At 42.8% G+C, this 15,602-nt stretch overlaps 1 protein-coding gene across 1 annotated transcript in view; it reads right to left on the bottom strand.

Moving 5' to 3' along the window:
- Positions 1–14,680, bottom strand: part of XRN1 (5'-3' exoribonuclease 1) — a 41,782-nt gene extending 27,102 nt beyond the window's left edge. The window contains exons 1-13 of the mRNA XM_081912565.1: positions 14,465–14,680; positions 10,499–10,731; positions 8,917–9,014; positions 7,517–7,626; positions 7,319–7,429; positions 3,807–3,889; positions 3,570–3,657; positions 3,310–3,478; positions 3,019–3,086; positions 1,400–1,528; positions 1,144–1,213; positions 536–641; positions 143–232 (exon numbers count right to left, since the gene is read on the bottom strand). Of these exons, the coding sequence (XP_081768691.1) occupies positions 143–232; positions 536–641; positions 1,144–1,213; positions 1,400–1,528; positions 3,019–3,086; positions 3,310–3,478; positions 3,570–3,657; positions 3,807–3,889; positions 7,319–7,429; positions 7,517–7,626; positions 8,917–9,014; positions 10,499–10,731; positions 14,465–14,539 (1,430 nt within the window). The 5' untranslated portion in view covers positions 14,540–14,680. The remainder of the gene's footprint in view (positions 1–142; positions 233–535; positions 642–1,143; positions 1,214–1,399; positions 1,529–3,018; positions 3,087–3,309; positions 3,479–3,569; positions 3,658–3,806; positions 3,890–7,318; positions 7,430–7,516; positions 7,627–8,916; positions 9,015–10,498; positions 10,732–14,464) is intronic.
- Positions 14,681–15,602: the final 922 nt, after the last annotated feature.

Raw genomic sequence — 15,602 nt, 5'->3', positions numbered from 1 at the left:
CTCCTGAGCCCCACAGGGGTGCCGCAGAAAGAATGTAGTTGGCCAAGGGAGCCGTGGACTCAAAAATGTTGAAAACCTCTGGTCTAAAACACACTTGATTGCAAAGCTGATATAAGCATTCCACTTGTAAATTTCATCTTACCAGCTCCATGACTGAACCCCATGGTAGTAGTAGTGCAATATCCACTGTATTGCCTGGACGTAACATTCAGCCTGGTCAGCTAGAAAGGCACTAAAACAAAAATACCAAAAATTGGCATATATTTTCTCCTTTCACTTACAAATAAGATTGAGAATGAAGCTATTTTAGCTATTACCTCCAGCTATTTCAGAGGCATGGGTTGAGATAAAAGGTTAAAACATTTTAAATTCACTAACAGAAATTATGTACCGTATTTAATCGCTTCAGTTACTATAAATGAAGCACATGTACTATAACTGGAGCACAGGTTCTCCTTTTTTAATTTAGAAACTGTAACCCACTTGGAGGAGTTCCAGTGCTCATGCAAGAAGCCATTTTGTTGTTAATACTTACTCTGAAACTACTTCTACACCCATCTTGGTCATATAGTATGTTCTTTTGTATTGCCTAAACTCTGTCTCAAACAAATCATCATCTTCTGGCTCATCTTCTACTGAAGCTAAAATGAAAAATAAAATCGAGCGATTAACTTGTTGTATACCACAATTAACATCTGCTATTTATTCTTTTTTATTTTTTTAATAAGCTGTATGCAGCACTTCATTGTAAAAATCCTCAAAGTGTGAAACAATAAAATCAAGAAAAATTTACAATCATGCTTAGAAACATACAAAGGTTAAAATACTAAAATGGAATAAAATTTCCTCAGGTTTATAAGCATCTGGGTAGGCTTGTCTAAACAAGATTGTTTTCAATCAGGCACCGAAAGGAGTACAGCAAATAGGCTTGCTTGAAATTAAAATGAACCTAGCAGAAAACTTTTGAAGTGTGCAAATAGTATGGAAAATGGCAAGTAAAAACAGCTTCCTTTTTTTAAAAAAAAAATCATTGTCTTTTACTCACTTTCACTTAAAAAGTAAAATGCCAAGAACCGCGGTCTCACAGATAATTTATGTACACAAGTTTAGCCAGCACAGGCACCACACAACAATTGGACTCACTTTTTAAAGATGCTACAGTTCCATTGTCAGTTTTCTCCAAAGCAGCCAAGCACATAGCGTTTTCCTGAGCCTGTTAAAATTGTGATTGATACTTTAAATAACACAGAGTGATATGCATATAGCATCAATTCACAGAAGCTGTGATAGTAAAGAGTGAAATTTCAATGCTACAAGAATGCATTGTCTTTATAAATGACTTGGATGAAGGAATTGAAGGGACGCTCATCAAATTTGCAGATGACACCAGACTACTAACCTTGCGCTTCTTTTGCATTCTTGATTCTTCTGCAGCAATACCAGCTGCCTCATTCAGATATTTATTGCCCACTTTGCTTTCAAACCACTTCAGATCTAAAAAGATTTCACTGAAATGCTCACGGTCAAACTGTTAAAATAAATGGAAGAAAGAAAAGCATTATCATTATACATTTAATCTATTTCAAGGCAAATTTCTCAAGGAAATATTTGAACTCCAAAGCCTATTTTCCGGATCATAACATTCAGATGGCAGACTGGGAAAGGTTATGGAAAACAGACCTGAAATTTATGGCCTGTTGTTCCTTGAAAGAGAATTATGTGAAAATGATGTACCATTGGTATTTGACTCCTACTAAGTTGGCAAAAATGTATAGGACAAGTACAAATACCTGCTGGAAATGTAAAGAAAAAGAAGGTACCCTTTATCATATGTGGTGGACTTGAAAGGTGGTAAAAGCTTTTTGGGAAATGATATATAATGAAATGCGAAAAAAAGTTTAAAATGATATTTGCTAAAAAACCAGTAATTTCTGAGGAATTACTGGTACAGATATTCCAAAAGACCAGAAAAGACTTTTGATGTATGGAACAACAGTCGCCCAAATGCTACTAGACCAGAGATGGAAGGAAGACACAGTCCCGACCAGAGAAGAATGGCAAACCAAGTTGATGGACTATGCTGAAATGGCAAAGCTGACTGGAAAACTCAGGAATCAAGAGGACAAAAACTTTATAAAAGAATGGGAAAAAATTATAAGTTATCAAAGAGACCACTGTAAGCAGATGGAAACATTGGCAGGATTTTGAATCACCTGTAGTGTAACAATTATCATGGAAAATATGGATTGATATAATAATTAAGAGTTTGAAGAAGATGCAGTTTTTAACTGATTAAAATGGGACTCCAGGGAAGGGGTGGGGGAGTCCTGAGATTCCGAGGAATCTCTTTATATGGATATGCAATTGATTTTTTTCTATAAATGTGTATTGTAGAAACCAAATTAAACTGTTCTCAAAAAAAGAAGCAGCATATTTTCCTACCACCATTTTCAACTGCAGATCTGGCAGGTTGGAACAGTTTACCTGTTTAGCACTACTGGAAGTTTATCATACACTGGGGGGGGGGGGAATTGCTACGACACAAAAAGTCAAAAAGTGAAGCTATGCTGATTTACAGAAGCAGAATATATTTGAGAGGTATACATTTAGTGGCTTGACTGAGATAAAAAGAAAGGTAATTCCAGCATAAGAAAAGCAGATTGATAATGTTACAGTTATAAAATCAGAAAATACGATTCTCCTTGCATACTCTATAACATGTGTGGTGCAAAGTTGCTTTTTTTCCTTTACTGGACATGCATAATGGGAAGCCAGAATCATATACATGCAGCGTGTCCACTAATTCCAAAATGGATGAAGCTGCCCAATATTTTCAATCATGCTACTTTCAAAATTTTCAAGCATCTCTCCACCTTGATGACAGCTAGAATTCTTTTCTTTTTCTTTTGAATGAAAAGCTCAGGTTCTCAGATTTAGAGAGCAAACCTGCACACTGAAGGTATAGATGGGGCTTTAAGTTAAGACTTTAGTTTTGCTCAGAATAAAAAATATACTTACATCTGACAATTTTGTAAGGTATTTCTCAAAGCGAGGTAAGTTGAGGTGCCCACTTTCATTAATGTAACCTATTAGAGAAGAAAAACATGATTCATGCTTATAATCATGAGCTGCTTTTCCTACAGGCACACAGTATCGAAGAGGAGCAACATGAGCAATATAACCCAGAAAATTAAGACTGGATTCCCTGCTGTCTTTTCCATTCTGCAGTCTCCTCTGTAATATTGTCACAATTGCAACAAGAAGCAATCTTGAAACTGACTAACTGCATTAGCTTTGTGAGACTCTTACCTCCAAGCTTAGGCAAAGTATCCATGTATGTTCTATACAGCAGTGGCAGTGCATCATGGTTAATATGAAAGTGAGGTAGATGAGGGATAAAATCATTTCCAACAAGAAAGCCCATTAAGATCCAGTCATCTATTATTCTGTCAACTTCATATGTAAACGTTATCTTGTCCTGATAAACAAAGGTTGATAGAAACAATTCGTGACCAATGCCTTATGTAAACCTTTAAACCATTTTTGCCCTGTGGTCCATCCATACTTACTTTAACTGGTGAGAATTCGTAGTCAATATATTCTCTCATTAATGACAAGTGCAGTAAATGAAAAGTGGTTTCTTCTGGGGCACACGCTCTGTAAAATTATTGACCACAAATAAGTAAGCTGATGGAAATTCTATAAATAATTCAATATCAAATATTCATTTTAAAAAATGATGTAGCTATCTAGTGGTTTTGTTCAATTTCCCTTTTTTATGCAATTCATATTTTTAGAGGAGTTACCTTTGTGACTTTTTGCCACCAAACCGGACCTCTTCTCTTAAAAGGGAAAAATGTGGCTCATGACTTGTCAGTCCAAGCATAATCTGTTGAAAGAAACATTTTAAATGTTTTTACCGCTAAAACCAGTCACTTTAACAAAGTAGCTTTGAGTCTACAAAAGTTTATGCCATAATACATTTGTCAGTATTTAAGGTTCCACAAGACACTTTGTTTTTGAGGTAAGCATACTTAAAATATTTTGCTGCAACTCTGAATTATTAGTTCTTTTATGGGAAAGCAAGTAATCCCAGGTCTAAAATGATCTCAATGAGACTCATGCATGGCGAGTGCCCCCTTCTTCCAACAGCATTATTCTAGTAGTTGCCACAATACTTAAACTACTTTTCAAACCTACACAAATTAAAGAAGTTGTAAAGAATTTTATTTTTAACTTTTTCACAAATTTATATATCACTTGATTGTAACAAAAGCTCTAAGCAGTTTCTGATAAATATTAAGACTATCAATTAAAAACAGTTAAAAACAAGGAATTAATTCCCCCCCCAAAAAACAATCATCAAAGTAAGATGCTTTGAGCACTAAAATATTGTGAAAAGAACACACTAGGCCTGCAACTTACACAGAGGTTATGTTCCAGGGATTGTGCCTAAAATAAAAACTCATTGGGTTCAATGGCAGGTGGTATTGCCAAAGTCAGAACTCTATGTCCTCCCTTTTTTGCCATGTGTGTAAAAAATTTTAAAGTGCACAACTTAAGGGCCTACTGCACAGCGAAGATGCCTGCCTTACGTCAATGGGCAGGGAATTCCAAACTACAGGGTCAGCTACACTAAAAAAACTTTTTCATTCATGTGCAAAATCAATACAGTGGTACCTCAGGTTAAGTACTTAATTCGTTCCAGAGGTCCATTCTTAACCTGAAACTGTTCTTAACCTGAAGCACCACTTTAGCTAATGGGGCCTCCTGCTGCCGCCAGAGCACAATTTCTGTTCTCATCCTGAAGCAAAGTTCTTAACCCGAGGTAATATTTCTGGGTTAGCAGAGTCTGTAACCTGAAGCGTATGTAACCCGAGGTACCACTGTATTGTGTGGCATCTGTAACAGTGCTGCAGATCAAAGCTGTCAAGCGAGCATACATGGGATCCTGCAAATAAACTGGTCCCAAGCTGATTTATATACAGTGGTACCCCGCAAGACGAACGCCTCGCGAGACGAAAAACTCGCAAAACGAAAGGTTTTTTCGTTTTCGAGTTGCCTCGCAAGACGAATTTCCCTATGGGCTTGCTTCGCAAAACGAAGCTTGCCCAGGGGACAGCGGGTCTTCTCTTTTGAAGCAAGGGGCAGCGGGGAGAAGCGATCTTCTCCCCGCAGCCCCAGGTCCGGGGACAGCGGGAAGCGCTTCCCGCTGCCCCCGGACCTCTTTTGAAGCAAGGGTTTGCGGGGAAAAGCGATCTCCCCGCAGCCCCTTGCTTCAAAAGAGGTCCGGGGGCAGCGGGAAGCGCAGCGCTTCTTCCCCGCTGCCCCCGGACCTCTTTTGAAGCAAGGGGCTGCGGGGAGATCGCTTCTCCCGGTGCTCCGAAGCCGGGCGGGGGGGCGGGAACACCTGCCCCCACCGCCCGGCTTCGGAACGCTGCTCCGAAGCGGGGCGTGGGGGCGGGAACACCTGCCCCAGCCGCCCCGCTTCGGAACGCTGCTCCGAAGCGGGGCGGGGGGGCGGGAACACCTGCCCCCACCGCCCGGCTTCGGAACGCTGCTCCGAAGCGGGGCGGGGGGGCGGGAACACCTGCCCCAGCCGCCCCGCTTCGGAACGCTGCTCCGAAGCGGGGCGGGGGGGCGGGAACCTCTCCCCCCGCGGCCAGGCATCGGAACGATGCCCCGATGCCGGGCGGTGGGGCGGGAACCTCTCCCCCCGCCGCCCGGCATCGGATCGATGCCCCGATGCCGGGCGGTGGGGCGGGAACCTCTCCCCCCGCCGCCCGGCATCGGAACGATGCCCCGATGCCGGGCGGTGGGGCGGGAACCTCTCCCCCCGCCGCCCGGCATCGGAACGATGCCCCGATGCCGGGCGGTGGGGCGGGAACCTCTCCCCCCGCCGCCAGGCATCGGAACGATGCCCCGATGCCGGGCGGTGGGGCGGGAACCTCTCCCCCCGCCGCCCGGCATCGGAACGATGCCCCGATGCCGGGCGGTGGGGCGGGAACCTCTCCCCCCGCCGCCCGGCATCGGAACGATGCCCCGATGCCGGGCGGTGGGGCGGGAACCTCTCCCCCCGCCGCCCGGCATCGGAACGATGCCCCGATGCCGGGCGGTGGGGCGGGAACCTCGCACCCTGCCGCCGGGCATCGGAACGAGGTCCTGGACCTCTTCTGAAGGCAGGCGGGGGGAGCAAAGACTTTTCTCCCCCCGCCTGCCTTCCCGGGACAGCGGAGACTTCTCCGCTGCCCCGGGCGATCTTAAAATGCTGGCGGGCGGGAGCGAAGCGTTCGCTGCCGACCCCCAGCATTTTAAAATCTCCTCGGGGCAGCGGAGACTTCGCTCCCGCCCGCCAGCATTTTAAAATCGCCCCGGGACAGCAGGGGCTTTTAAAATGCTGGCGGTCGGCAGCAAAGCCCTCCTGTCCCCGGAGCTTGCGGGGCGGGAGGTGGGAAGAAGGGCTTTTCTTCCCACCGCCAGCCTTCAGAACAGCCTTCTGAAGGCTGGCAGTGGGAAGAAAAGCCCTTGCCCCCCCCCCCAGCCTTCAGAAGAGGTCGGGGGACAGACTGTCCCCGGACCTGGTCTGAAGGCGGTTTCCCTAGGAACGCATTAATTGATTTTCAATGCATTCCTATGGGAAACCGTGCATCGCAAGACGAAAAAACCGCAAGACGAAGAGACTTGCGGAACGAATTAATTTCGTCTTGCGAGGCACCACTGTACTAATATTAACACCCTGAACTTGGTCCAATAACAAATCAGCAACCAGAGCAGATCTCTGGACAGAGCACCTCACTCCTGCCTGTCTCACTCATTGTGCATGAGCTGCAGTTTCAAGATCAAGCCCAAGAGAAGTCAGACATAGACTGCAGTGTAGTAATTTAATCTGGAAATCACCAGTGGTCACTACTGTGGTCAAACTCTCCTGGTCCTGGAACCGCTGGCTGTAGCTGTTGTATCAGGCCAAGCTGGTAAAAAATGCTTCTAGTTACTGAGGCTACCTGGGCCTCCAGAGACAAAGCTGGTTCCAGAAGCACCCACAGACAGTGTTAACTGCGCCTTCAGCTAGACTGCAATCCTGTCCAGGGCAGGCAGTTGACCAATGTTTCTGTCACAGGAATGCGTCACTCACAGTGGCTCAGTCTTGCCGGAATTCAAGATCAGGTTATGATGTGAGAGGGTGGTGAGAAATCTCTGGGCACACGTAAAAGCATTTATTGCAGTCTGAAGAGACACTGTGGTTAATAGACACATACATTTATATCTAGAATTTAATTTATTCCCAAATCCCACGCATACACTTTCAACCTGAACGTACCAAGTCAGCATCCAAACCGTACAGACAGTGCCTTGTGTTTGGATCGTGGTCAGGCTTTGCTTTCTCTGACCTTATAAATTCCATAATTTTATGTTCCCCTTCTCCAGGTGTCTGAACAAAAAAAGAACAAAATAAAATTAATAAATACTGCTTTGTTTAATATTAATGTTGTAAGAAATTACTAATGTAAAAAGTAACCTCATGGCCTGATAAGTAGACAGTTACGCCTTGCCAGGATTTGTCTGTTGAAATCTTCATATTTACAAAATACTTCAGATGTTCATGCAACCTGGCCATGAATTCAGTCCCTAGTAACATAAATACGAAAGTTAAATCTTCACAGACTGAAATCTCAGAAAAGAATTAAAACCTGTTTCACTGGAAAAGATTAAGAATCAACAGAAGTGGGAAACAAGCAATCATTTTACCCTTTACAAAAAGAGAGACACATTTTTAGACATCAATGTTTCACACAAAAATAGGTGGTATACTACAATTAAAGATGGCATTATGACAGTATAAACTGTTCAGAATTCTAAAATGTGTATTAGAATTTCAGCATTTTTATTTTGCTTCAACCATGTTTTCCTGTTTCTGGTAAAGACAGCGTCAGAGATTCCCATGCATTAAGCACTTGCTGATCTAGACTTTTGAGGGAAGACATTACCTGGGTCTCCAGTCTCAAGAGTTGTGCCTGAACCAGAAAATTTGTGACTTCCAGTTTATAGTAGCTCGACAAAGAATAGCAACAGGGATAAGAGAAAAGAGGATTTAGCTTAAGTGACTCTTTACCCCCATGGAGATAAAAATGAATTTAACTTCCATTTTGAAAGTCTTGCTGACAGCTTTTATGGGCCAAAATTGCTCAAAAGTCACACAGCATTCTTTGGAATCAGCATGAGCTGGAGAAGCGGGATTCTTTGCATTTGTACATGGAAATCTTTTTTCTATTTTTGTATCATAAGGTAAAATGTCCTAGTTGACTAATGAAATAGAAAAATGCTATATAGTATAGCTAGTGTGTTCAATGTTACACTCATTTTCCATGCTGTGTTTATTGTTACCTCCTTTTTTTTAAACTTTGTTTGCTTCATTTAACACTTCTTATCTCAGAATTTCAAAAACAGAGACTGCCTTACATCATCAAACCAAAGACCGCTCAAAAATCTATGTTGGATGGCTGAATGCTCTTGGGCATAAAAAGAATGAGATAGGAAATTTTAGTTGACTATAACCACAAGTAATTTCTATGCATTACATATTTTCTGGTTTCCAAAGTTACCCTGGGATAAAGACAAACATTTGCCACTGTAACCATAGCTCAAAACAAACCACTGCTAGATTTTTCTATAGTGCAACGCATAAGAGCAGTCTCATAACAATAAGCCTGATTATCAATTTGCCACCATTTTCAAGTCATTAATTTCCAAAAAGCATTCACCTGAGTTAATTGCTAGAAACCTTTGGCTTACAGCACTTTTGAAAACCACATCCTTTAATTTCAAATGAGCTGTAAGGGGCAGAAAGAAGGATGCAATTCCAGATGGCAGCTTAGCACCCGAATGTAAGAACATTAAAAATTAAGCAGACTCCTTTACCTGGTGTAATGCAATTGGAATCAAATCTAGCTTCTGTCGGAAGAGTCTCTCCTTTCTCTAATGCCTTCTTTATTTTGTCCTCTGCCTCCTTTGCTGACCTGTAACAATTTTTAGCATTTTAGTGCTGTAAAGTATGCACATCTCTTCATATACATAATCTCAATAATAGCACAAAAAGTGTGTAAGGGGTGGGTTTTTATTAGACAGGAGGGGGATAAACTGAGAGTTAGTGATGTGCTTAAGGCTACACAGTAAATTAGAGGATGTGAGATTTAAACAGAGACTTTCTGGTTCACACTCATGCACTAAAATTCCAAGCCCTTCTACTCCAATCCCAGTCCCAAATGATCTTTTTAACCAAGACAATCATTAATTTAGCTAACCCACACTAATTGGATTTGTAATATTGTGTTTAGTGGAACATAATGCAAAGGAACCTGAGATTTCTTTTAAATCCTGCTGAAATGAAACTTAGCTGAGCTAAACTTTCTAATAATTTTAGAGACCCTCTTCTTAAGACGCCCAAGTGCATTGCCATGAGATCAAAGCAAGTATTGGTTTCTCCATCAGCTACAATGTCAGCTCCCATACATGTAGAAGCTTCCAAAACACAGTAACACAGAAAACATATCAGTATGGAGATATACAAATATAAAGGCCAAAGTGGGGTGGGGCAGACGTATTTTTAAGTAAGCAAGCAGCACAGCACCCAGACTTCAACAAATATGCTCTCTATGACTAGTACGGTGCTATCAACTGCCAAGCATAAAAAGCAGCCAGTCTTAATCCTTATTTTGAAGCTATAGAGCTGGGTAGGATTGTCCAAGCATTTGCACTGCAATTCCTGCCACTTCACAGCTCCAAAGGTGGTAGGAAGACCAGGGACTGTTTGGTAGCTGCATGGCAAAGAAGCCTGAAAAGCCTTAGCTAGAAAGGGCCAAACAGGCAAAGGTTGTCAACCTTTGCTGTTTCAGAGAAGGAAAGCTGGTGGAAAGTAGAGGACACTGAAGGTTCCTGCTTTATCGCAGCAGTGGACAACACAACATACTCCCCTCTGCATCCTTGGGAAGCAATGCTCAACAGTGCACACTCCTCCCAGACTTTCCCTTGGGAAAGATCAGGCGGGTGCATTGGATGACATTGCCAAGAGGTGTTCCATACATCTCTGGGAAGAGGCACCCAAAAGTGCATCCTTTCTCCTCCATCTGGTAGATGAAGTGCCTCTTTGGCTTTTGAGAGCATTTTATAGCACTTCCCAAAGGTGCATAGAAACATTACATAGGATGTCACCCAACAATGCATGCAGGCCTTTTCCTTGGGCAAAAATTAATGCAGGTGGGATAACAGGTTGGGGATGCTGGCAACTATTTATTTTCATTTTTTTTCCCTTTCATTTTTGCTTATCCAGCAAGGCATCCAAAAACCCTGGAAGGAACACAGCATTTCTTGAAAAAAAAATTTTAGCAACTGATACAGTGTTAACTGCCACTGCTTGAGAATAATATGCATTCAGAAGAGGTATGAGGGAACCAATAATAACAAACAAGGAAGGAAGGAAGGAAGGAAGGAAGAACTCACACACCTAAAACGTCTGCCACGCTGCTGGTTCATTTTTGCTCTTGGAGCAACTCCATCTACTGCCATGAAGAAAACCTTTCTTGGTTTAATAATGCGAAACAATACTTCCAAATAGTGAAATATATCAGCAAAGATCTTGTCTTCAGAGATTCTGAAGTGAACATCATCATCATTAGGGTGTGAACACTGATGAATGATACCATTCATGTCCAGGTACAAGTTGTCAAACTCTGGGATCTAGGAAACATATTAGAGCCATTAATTAATACAAGTAGCAGTTATTCATCCACCCAGCAAAAAATGTTATGCTCCATCTTCCTCCTTTCTGTAGATATGATTCCATACCTGTACATGAAATACTTCCTTCATGTGTTACTTCCACCTGTGGAGGAGGGCTCATAATTTTTAACAGTGCATTCTGGAATTTATAAATTTTGGGGTTTGATAAGGAACAATCCAGTCTGATTATTTACATATCCTGGCAACCTAGCAGTTTGAAAGCTTGTCAAAGTGCAAGTAGATAAACAGCGGGAAGGTAAACGGTGTTTCTATGCGCTGCTCTGGTTTGCCAGAAGCAGCTTAGTCATGCTGGCCACATGACCCGGAAGCTGTCTGCAGACAAATGCCGGCGTCCTCGGTCAGTAAAGCAAGATGAGCACCGCAACCCCAGAGTCATCCGCAACTGGACTTAACGGTCAGGGGTCCCTTTACCTTTAATCAAGAAATGTTCTGCTTCTAGCAGCAAGGAAGACACCAATAGTTGCTATATTATTCTCCCTTACACAGCAGTTACCAGTCCCATTGTAATGCTAAGCCAAACTAAGCACAAATGTGCGACCATGCAGGTACTCACAGTAAAAAGCATAGCTGCTTTGCCTGTCTCATAGTCCTGCTGTCATATCTGCAGCCAAGCTATGGTTTGACTTAAAATTATTTCCAAACCCAAGTTCATGGTTTGTCTTGTTCCACCCTGTCACACAATGATTACCCACGCTCTGTAACCAACTAGTCAAATGCCCTAGATTTAACAAGCCAGGAAGGACCAGGGTCAAGGGGCACATTGTCAGGCATATAGCCAGCAGTACCTTGCCAGCGTAAATTAAAAACAATCCCACAAAACACTGACTTTAGCATTGGGTACTTCATTAGAAACTACAACTGCCGAGTCAAGGTCACTCCAAAGTCAAGTTCCTTTATCAAGGTTAAAATGCTACTCAAAACAGCTAACCAAAATGATAGTATCACATGACAGTGATGCTATTGTGCTTTATTGCATATTGGTTTTAGATGGTCTTTTTCAGTTTCTGTAAATGTAATAGAAATGTTTTAAATTGTATTCTACATTTGGTTTATGTGAGCAACCTTCCCCATTTGTCTTGAAAGACAGCATATAAATTCTGGAGGAAAAAAGACATTTTTAATTATTGCTAGAAGAAATAGAAAATATGGCTCCAGTTAAAACATTTCACCACTGCAAGCAGCACTTCTGTGTGAGAATGGAAAACAACAGAGCACATTAACAGAAACAAAAGTGAAACCAACCTGCTAAGTATTTCCATAGAGAAATGAAAACTGCAATTTACCTAGGAGCATGATCAAGCTATGTGTCAATACATTTTTTTCCTAGCAAGTCCTCAAGTATATTAATACTGATGCTATAAATTAAAATAAACTACAAGCAAATATTGCTCCCTGAATGGAAGGCTACAATCTGTATATTATCATGCATCTCAAGGCATATTTACTTAGAGAAAAGTAAATATAGGATTTACTCCCAAGTATATATACACAAGATTGAAAGTAAAGTGCAAGATTCCTGACCATGCATTAGATCAAGGGTGACTAAATCCAAGCTTTGGAGTCTTGTCTGACACCCCATCAAACTTTTCTCTCCCCCTAACCACCTCACAACTTTGGTGATGGCAAAAAGAGATAAATTTGAACTAGACAACACTGGGATAGGAGAAATTGTATAAACCTCTCTGTTTAGCCTGGTGCTTTGATGGGAGAGTCAAACAGCCCCTCCCTGGATGTCAGACTCTTCATTTGATGGGTGAAGAGGGATGCTAGCCCCACCCCTCCCCAGATGATCTGTAGAGAGCAGCTGAGAAGACTCTGTGTAATAAGATTGTGAGGTGGCTAAATCCACCTGCTGGCAAATGGCCCTCAGATGGCTTGGCCAAAAAAAGGTTAGCCATCCCTGTATTTAACAGTAACTATAGTTACAGTGCCTGGTTTTACAGCTTTCTAAAACATTGCTTTTTAAAAAATAATTAATTTTTCTATTTTCCTATTTGCCTTTTCTCCACTCCTCAATTTCATCCTCACAACAAGCTTTTTAAAGTTGAAACAAAAAAAATTCCTTCCAGTAGCATCTTAAAGACCAACTAAGTTAGTTCTTGGTATGAGCTTTTGTGTGCATGCACACTTCTTCAGATACACTGAAAGCTCATACCAAGAACTAACTTAGTTGGTCTTTAAGGTGCTACTGGAAGGAATTTTTTTTGTTTTTAAAGTTGGTTAGGCTGAGAGTGTAACATCATCTAGTGATCCTCAGGGCTGAGTGGGGACTTGTCCAACACTTTAACAATGACACCAATGGCACTCTCAGGTGACACCACTTTCAAATCAGAAGCCACTCTTTTACATTGATTCAGAGCAGCAGTTCCTTAACCAAAAAAAGCTTTAATTGGTAGATCACCAGGATAAAGTGTAGTCAAAGGTTATCAAATAGGCAACAATGGTTGGCAATGCAATGCTGTGTGTTTAAAGTTCCAGAGTTCAATGGAACTTATTTATTTATAGTTTGTTTACTTAGAAAGACTTGTCTACCACTTTATCATAAATCTTTGCAACAAGAGTGAATTCAGGATTTTGGCAACTCCACTCCAGGTCAGAGGGTCCTTCCGATTCAGCAGTGTGGCTCATTCTCCATCACCTTCATTCTCTTTCCTGTGGGTAAAATCTCACTCCCATTCAACCATGTATTTTATTGGACCAATTTCTAATGTGGAAGCACACAGTTTTCCCCTGCTCCAGAATAAAGCTTCCTGTTGTTGGCTGACAAATGCAGGTATTTCTATACAAGTGTGTACAGGGCGTCGTTCCCAAAGCTGAAGCGTTTCACAGTGAAGGACCAAAGTACAAAGTGTCCCTGAGTTGTTTGTAACAGTTCCCCCATCCTGCTCTTCTTCTCTAAATGAAAAGCAGTCACAGATGGCTGCAGCCAGAAACGAAGGAAGGCTGCAAGGAGAAAAGGACACTCTACCGCCTTTTAAATGTGTTTGTGGGAAGGCGGCTATTGGCTTGTTTGTGGGGTGGGAGGATTGTTAATGTATTTTGTGTTCTCATTTTGTCTTTTTATGTTGTGAACCCCCATGATCTTCCGGTGAACTTAACAACACAACACACACCCTTTCCCTACAGGGCATTCCTCTCCAAGCTGTGGCTCCCTGTGGAGATGATGATAGTATTATTACTGCTGTTGCTGCTGTTTTGCTAGATATGCTGGAAGCTGCCCAGAGTGGCTGGGGAAACCCAGTCAGATGGGCAGGGTACAGATAATATAAATGTCGTTGTCGTCGTTATTTGAAGATAATGATGAGCACGACTACATGTATAGTCCCCCTTTTCCAAGGAGCTCAGCAGATATAAGGGGTTAATAATAATAATAATAATAATAATAATAATAATCAGTAACACATAGATAAGTCGATAAGCCCAGCTGACGGGATAGAGGCAGAAACCCTAAAATGCAAGGAGAACTTCTCTAGGACGAGTCGCCAAGAGGAGGCTCCCCTGGGCAAAGACGGCGACTCAGGGGGAAGGGTCGAAGCGGGGTTTCCAGGGAGCCCTTCGGAGGTGCCGGGACATCTTTCCCGAGCACAGCCGCCCTGGAAAGAAGAAGAGCCCCTTCCCTCCATGCAAGAGCGGGAGAGAGGCAAGAGCAACACCGGCAGCCGCTTCTCACCTGATGCTCCTTCACCACCTGGCTGAGGCAAGGGTACCGCTCCGAGATCCAACGGTAAAATTTCGGCACTCCCATGGCGGCTGCTGCTGCTCCTCTTCGCCCTCAGATGCCCGCTCTTGCCCGACACAACAAGCAACTGACCGCCGCCGCCGCCGCCGCCACAGGCCAAAAACAAACCACCTCTCTCTTCCGGGCGAGGGCCGGAGTTTGCTCACGGAGCAGCTGTTCCTAGAGCGGACCGGCACTGCGTCAGAGGGTCAAACAAGGCAGGCGGGGAGAGGCCCGCCCCCGCAATGGCGCACCCTGCTGGAAGCTGCGGGAACTGCAGGAAGGCAGCCGCCGCCGCCGCCTTTGCGTTTCCGAAACCTTCGGTGATAGCGTGTGTCGTGTGTACAGAGCTAGGGTTGTCCTATTTCAAAATGTGAAAATCCGGACGCAAAAGTTTTGGTTGTGTTGTTTTGTTTGGCGAAATCTCAAAGTTTTTGAGCTGTTTTTTAAAGGAAATCTCCACGCGCTGCCATACGTCCGGAGTTTACCGGACATTCAAGGGCGAGATGAGAAAAAGGCGTTGTTTGTTTGTTTTTGCTGCCCGTCTTTGTTTTATTTATCTCATTAAAAATTATGTGCTGCTTTACAGTGGGAGCAAAAAAAGGGTGGCTAAGAAGGGATGGAGTAAAATGACTTTCGACCTCAAAAGTTGAGCTGTTGTTTGTAAATAGTATTTGAGTTTTCTCCCCTGCTTGTCACACAACTACTGAAGGCACAAAAGGTCTGCAAGAAAAATAACCGGAAACCCTGCGCTAGATCATTAAAAAATTCATGCGAAGTCTGCGTGGGTCATGGTGGTCAATAAGCAGATTGAGAAGTCAGCGTGGTGCTGTCACTGTCCGGGAGTAGCACAAGATGGGAAGCCCCTCTCCTGTCTTCAATAGTGGTGCAAAAGGAGGAATTTCAGAAAGTGCAGCTTTTGCCTTGCTTGACAGGTAACTTCTTCTAATTCATAAGAAAGATATGGGTTTAAAATCTATGCAGGAAAGGTAATGTTTGTATGCACTGTGTGTCGTGATGGAGAGCAAATTCATTTCTACTCTACACAAGGTCCAAATCAGGGATTCTTCTTGCTGCAACTCTTAACATC

This window comes from Podarcis melisellensis, assembly GCF_964234715.1.
Source record: "Podarcis melisellensis genome assembly, chromosome: 5".
NCBI lineage: Eukaryota > Metazoa > Chordata > Lepidosauria > Squamata > Lacertidae > Podarcis > Podarcis melisellensis.
This window is presented reverse-complemented; position numbering and strand designations above follow the sequence as displayed.